General features: G+C 52.1%; 1 protein-coding gene across 1 annotated transcript; it reads left to right on the plus strand.

Annotated features, from left to right (window-relative positions):
* The first annotated feature begins 1,268 nt into the window (after positions 1-1,268).
* Positions 1,269-6,527, plus strand: LOC135392565 (uncharacterized). Its single transcript, XM_064623272.1, has one exon. It carries the CDS (start codon positions 1,269-1,271, stop codon positions 6,525-6,527), a length of 5,259 nt encoding a protein of 1,752 aa, XP_064479342.1.
* Positions 6,528-6,821: the final 294 nt, after the last annotated feature.

Genomic DNA, 6,821 nt, shown 5'->3' on the forward strand with positions numbered 1-6,821 from the left:
CGGCTGTCCTTTGTGCATTGCGGGTGTCGCTAATTGCTGTGGGAACACCCACGCTCTGTTCCTGTCTTCCTGTGCACCTCTAGCCATAACTCCCTGCACGCGACCGAGCACTGCTAGCTGCCAGTTTGCAATACAACTGGACAAAGACTGTTCTTGCCTTGATATCCTTTTACCACTGGTGGGACGCTCGGAGTAGGTTGGACAGGCCGAGGAGGCGTCCAACAGTTTCCGTAGTCCGGCCGACGAGTAGGTGGCACCTGTCTCACAGCGGCGGCGTAGATTGGTCTCGGTACTTCGGCGTCGGGGTTGGCGGTTGACTATGTCTGGATTGCCTGCTGAACCTCGTCCTTGATGATCGCACCGATCGAAGACAAAGGGTCTTGAGCCTTCTCAGGACAGAGGAGAGGTCTTACCTCTTCGCGTACCACCTCTCAAATCAGCGATCCGACGCCGAGGCCAGCGGTCGTGGAGAAAGCCTCGTAGCCCTGGTCTCGTTGGTCGACGGTAGTGCGAGAGAGCAGGGTCCTCTCAATGCGGACGGCTTCGTCCAGAAAAGCAGACGATGTGTCTAAGCTTCTCGAAGATGATTCGTGGCAATATATTGATAACGCAGCTTATTAAAGAGACAGTTTAGTGGGGTAGCTCTGCACAAGCACAACCAGCGTTATTGGAATTATCGCTATATGAATAGTTCCCACTCAATTTTGTAACGAATATTCATGGGTCAGCAGTATGGGTCAACAGTTTATGTGCAGGGTCTCAAATTTCACCCAGCAAATTTTAGCATATAGAACGTACACGCATCATACGAGAGAAAGCAGGGAATCGATTCCCAAACGTGAGTGACGACGCGTAGGACTACAGTATAGTTCTGCAATTATTTGCAGAGAAGCTCCATGAGAACAAGATAGAGATGCATTATACAGTAAGAAAAAGTATCCGTAATTTTACTACACAAGTGACTGCTAACTCTGTTGCCAGCTATTATGTCGTAACATACATGCTGCAGAAAATCCGTTTGGAATGCACAGTGCACAGCTCCGGATTTGGGTTTTTCCAGTTTAATACACCTGTTAAGGAAGTTGAAGCTACTGCGCACCTCGCTCGCGCACCTGATGGACAGGCACGTTATGGGCATGAGCTAGCATTCTCGTTTTCGCTTTCGGGCAGTAAAGTCTACTTGCTCCTGCTGTCTGTCGTCCTTGCCCTTCCTCAACATTAAACACTGGTGCCGAAACCCGGGAAGAGGACATTCCAAGGCCTGCAGGATGATGGAACCGCAGGAACAAGCCACGAAGTCCTTGCTTTTGTCCAAGAGGAAATCCCTTCGTCAGCGGTTGACAACCGTGCTCAACGAGGCCGAACGCCTGCTCGAGACGACCGATGTTCCCGCTGACCATGCTGGCCGTTGCGAGCTACTGACCGAACGTATCAAGACGTTCGCTACCTCTCTGGACGAAGTTGACAGAAATCTGGAGACCTTGTTCACCGTTGAACAAGCTGATGCCGAATTTGACAAGGTATTGGAATATCAGGACCGCGTAGCCTCGATATCATGCTTATTAAGGAGGAGCCTTGTGCCTCAGCCCATCGCCCAGGCCTCGACGACCGCGGCGACAGTCCAGACCGGTGCTGCTGCGCCACAGGGAGGTACTGGTCATACAGCGTCGGGATCCATTCTGAGCTCTACTCGTCGTCCTAATTTGCCGAAGCTAGAGCTCATCAAGTTTGACGGCAATATGGAGAATTGGCAGGAGTTCTGGATCCGCTTTGAGTCCATCGTGCACTGTAATTCATCGTTGTCCAACAATGAAAAGATGTCCTATTTGTCGTCTGTCCTCAAGGGAGAAGCCGCAGCTTCCGTTAAAGGGCTTCAACTTACAGGCGACATGTATGACACTGCGGTCAAAATGCTACAGGATCGATTCGGCAATCCAGACTCGCTCATGCAGTTCCATCTGAAGCGACGGTTAGCCATTCAGGAGGTTCGTTCGACCCGAAACGTCTCCGAACTTAGACGTCTGCATGACACGGCGCGCGCGCATATCCGAAGTTTGGAAGCGTTGGGAACTGGATTGAGTTCGTATTCTTCGCTGTTGTACCCAGTATTACAACAGGCCCTTCCAGTCGACTTGGTCCTCAGCTTTCAGAGGAGACTTCACACTGAGGCCGCGGACGCAACTGGAACCGCAAACGATCGTCATGAAAAGGTTCTGGGCAAGTTACTAGACTTCATCAAAATGGAAGCTGAATGCAGGGAACACGTCGCAGCGGCAGAAGGGACACAAGATCCTCGACGTTTTACACAGAGTCGAGATGGCAAACACACTCGAAATTCACAGGACCGACTGCCCTCCGCTGCAGCACTCGGTGCTGAAGCCAGTAAGACATCTAAACCAACGAATACCAAGAAAACTGCAGACAACGCTTGCTTCTTTTGTGGGAAGGATCACGACGTCAGGAAGTGCCGTCTAGATGCTGACCTGGCAGACCTGGAAGAGCGGCTTCGTCGAAGCCGCCGCTGCTTCCGTTGCGCAAAGGAGAATCACACCGCTAGAGTTTGTCGATCCGTGAAGGGCCTGAAGTGCGAACGATGCAGCGGGCGGCATTTGACGGTCCTATGTAGGCAAGGGAGTCAGAAAACTACGGATGGAACCGTCGTAGCAAGCGGTACATGGCAGCACTGTTCTCCATACCCGCAGGTCGTGCTCCTGCAGACGGGGTATGCCATACTTTGCACTACTGATGGCCGACGGAAGCCCATTCGTATTCTCATCGATGGCGGCAGCCAAAGGACATTTATTAAGAAGCCACTGTCGCGGAAAATGCAGCTGCCAATCGTGGGAAGGGAAGATCTTGCAATCAACACTGTCGGAAAAGCCGGGAAGCAGTCCTTGCATAGCAGGGTCAGTGTGACCCTCCGATCCCAGTACACGTCCCAGGAGGTGTCCTTTGAGGCTCTGGAAATACCAGAAATATGCATCAGTAACCTTCCGCATATCGACGTCAAGGCTCTCGATTGCCTCAGGAATACTGGAATCCAGTTAGCGGATGTGGCTGTGGCATCTGTTCCCTCAACAGAAATAAGCATTCTTTTGGGCGCAGACTTTTACGGGGCGGTTGTCACCGGCAAGCAAATGCGGCTTCAGGGTAACCTCATCGCTCTCGAAACAACCTTCGGATGGACTCTGCAAGGTCCTGCGGGAGATTATTCTTCGCCAGAGGTGAACACTTTCCACGTTGATGTTTCTAGCTTCTCCCAAGACGACTTAGATGAGAGGTTGCAGTCATTCTGGGACTTGGAGCACCTCGGGATTGCCGACGCCGCAGAATCACCAGGAATAGATCCCGTTCTACAGAGATTCGAGGACAGCACTCTATTGGAGAACGGTCGCTACAGTGTTGGGCTGCCTTGGAAGGACAACCTTGTCTCTAGGCTCGGGACAAACAAGACAACAGCTGAAGTACGTCTAAGAAACGCCACCCGCACTCTGTTGAAAGACCAGGCTGTAATGAACGAATACGACCAAGTTATTCGCCAGTACCTCGAGAACGGTCACGCTGAACGCGTAGATGTCACAGCGTCAAAGGTTGGCCCGGAGTATTATCTCCCACATCATGCAGTGATCCGACGTGAAAGGGAGACTACTAAAGTACGCATCGTATTCGACGCCTCGTCAAAGGCACCTGGGTTTCTATCTTTGAATGACGTACTACACGCGGGTCCTAATCTCAATTCGGACATTCTCTCTTTGCTGTTGAGGTTCAGGATGCATCCCATCGCCCTTGTTTCTGACATAGAGAAGGCCTTTCTACAAATTGGCCTTCACAAGCAGGACACCGACGCATTGCGTTTCCTTTGGTATTCTACGACTCCGGTTACTGGGCAAACCCTCCCAGACATTGAAACTTGGCGGATGACTCGAGTACCCTTTGGTGCCAGGTCCAGCCCCTTTCTTCTTTCCGCCACTATTCGACATCACTTACGGCAGTCTGAAGAGGACTACCCGGAGACAGCGGCGCTTCTACAGGACCATTTCTACGTCGACGACTTGGTGGTCAGCGTGGAAACATCATCAGACGCAGAGATTCTGTACCAGGACACTTTGCGAATATTTGAGGCCGCAGGCATGAAAGTGAAGAAGTGGGTGACCAATGACGGGTGCCTATTACGCCAGATGTTCAACGACGGCAGCACAACCGTCGAGACGACTCAAGATCACACTAAGAAGGTGCTGGGACTTGTCTGGGACGTACACAATGACAAACTACGATGCCCTCTCGCCGCCATTTTGGACTTTGTTGCAAACGAGACGAATGACAAGAGACACATTTTACAGTCCGTATCAAGGATGTACGATCCTTTCGGCTTACTTGCGCCCTTCACCATTACTGGGAAGATTCTGCTGCAAAGAATTTGGGAGGCGGAGCTAGACTGGGATGATCCACTGCCAGAGGACATACAATCAGTGTGGAAGGAGTGGTGTGTGGGAGTGTCAGAACTGGAGCAACTCTCTCTCCCTCGATTCCTGGGATATTCGTGCACGGCCACGCCTAGGAAGATGCACGTATTTGCTGACGCTAGTCCCTACGCTTACGGCGCGGTAATCTACGTTGAAGCGTCATCGAGCGGCTCTTCTAGCATGGAGTTTCTCGTCAGCAAGAGCAGAGTGGCCCCCATCAAGCGCCAAACGCTGCCAAGGCTTGAACTTATGGCAGCCCATCTTGCCGCACGGCTTTACCGATATGTCTGCACTGCTTTGAAGATTGTGCCCGACTGTGTGTTCTGGACGGATTCTCTCATAGCGTTGCATTGGATAAGAGGGCCAGTAACACGGTGGAAGACCTTCGTTGCGAACCGCGTCCAAGAAATTCAAAGCATCACTTCTACTGAATGTTGGCGACACTGTCCCGGTGAGGAGAATCCTGCTGACCTCCTCACTCGAGGTGTCAAGGGGCATCAGCTTCAGGGCAGCGTCTTGTGGTGGCACGGCCCTACGTGGTTGGCACGTGCGGAAAATTGGCCAAGTTCACTCATACCAGAACCCACTTGTCCTGATGGAAAGGACGAAGTGGTCCCTCAACGTGTTTCCTCGGTGGCGATTGCGGCGGCTCAAACCCTCATGTCGCCAGAGCGGTACAGTAGAGCGAACCGACTTTGTCGAGTAACGGCGTGGGTGCTGCGCTACGTACGGAACTCAAGGGGTCGGAAGCAGACTGGCCCGCTCACAACACAGGAGTTGAAAAATTCCGAGCAGTACTGGATCAGGATGACACAAGCAAAGTTCCTGGACAGTAAGTCCACGCATCTTCAGAATTTCCGTTGGTACAAAGATGACGACGGCATTCTCCGGCTTTACGGGCGTCTCCAGCATTCCGAACAACCAGCAGCGACTAAGCACCCAATCCTGCTACCGCCTGCTTCGGAAGCCTGGTTCACCCGCCACGCCGGGGTTCAGGAGACTCTACATCAGATACGGGAGGATTACTGGGTGATCAGAGGAAGGCAATCTGTCAAGTACGCCCTGCACCACTGCTACTTTTGCCGACGTCTCCGAACACATTCATGCACCGAGCAGGAGGCGCCCCTACCGAAGGATCGAGTTTCACAGCAACTTCCGTTTGACGTGGTCGGGGTAGACTTTGCAGGTCCACTGTATTACAAAACAGCGCACGGATATTCAAAGTCGTACGTGACACTCTTCACTTGCACAGCTACACGAGCCATTCATCTAGAGTTGGTAACGGACCAAGCCTTTGGCACCTTCCTCATGGCGTTTAAGCGATTTGTGGCTCGCAGGGGTATACCAAAGAAAATCTATTCCGACAACTTTCTAACATACAAGAAGGCTTCCCGAGAACTTCCTCCTATGATTTCCGCTCAATTTCAAGCAGTGAAAGAATATGCCACCCAAACACGGAGCACATGGGAGTTCATAGCAGAACAAGCACCATGGTGGGGAGGCTTTTGGGAGCGCATGGTGCGCTCCGTCAAAGAATCACTGCGCAGGTCGCTAGGTCGGTGCGAACTCGACTTCCAGGAGCTACAGACCGTGTTGACGGAGGTCGAAGCCATTGTGAATTCAAGACCTCTTACTTCGCTCACAGAAGACCCTAACGACACAGAAGCCCTTTCTCCTTCACACTTCCTGATCGGGAGACGGCTTACCGCCTTGCCCTCAATGCAGTTTCTCTATTCAGTTGACGTCAACGTCTCCCCCTCGCAGATTCAGCAGGCTAAAGAAGGTCTGCTAAACAATTACTGGAAGCTATGGTCGAAAGACTACCTTCTCCAACTGCGGTCAGCTAACCTCAGCAAGCATGTAACCTCGGCCAACGTTCGGCAGCACGATCTGGTCCTCATACCCGATCGACGACAGCCCAGGATGTTTTGGACCCTCGGACGGGTAGAGCAGCTCCACCTCGGTCGAGATGGGCTAGTTCGTTCCTGCACCCTACGGACATCAGGCGGCGCATACCTACGACGACCAGTTCAGCTGATCCATCGCTTGGAACTCGACGGATGACAAGTCATTGTGGGGGGAGTGTTAAGGAAGTTGAAGCTACTGCGCACCTCGCTCGCGCACCTGATGGACAGGCACGTTATGGGCATGAGCTAGCATTCTCGTTTTCGCTTTCGGGCAGTAAAGTCTACTTGCTCCTGCTGTCTGTCGTCCTTGCCCTTCCTCAACATTAAACAACACCTTTAATGAAAGGGACCCTTTTCGCACATGGAAGCTGTGTAGTGTAGACACGGAACAATTTTTTCGCCAAACTACTTTTCGGCACACATGCCGCGTTCATTTGTGTGTAAAATTGCA

This window comes from Ornithodoros turicata, chromosome 4 (assembly GCF_037126465.1).
Source record: "Ornithodoros turicata isolate Travis chromosome 4, ASM3712646v1, whole genome shotgun sequence".
Lineage (NCBI taxonomy): Eukaryota > Metazoa > Arthropoda > Arachnida > Ixodida > Argasidae > Ornithodoros > Ornithodoros turicata.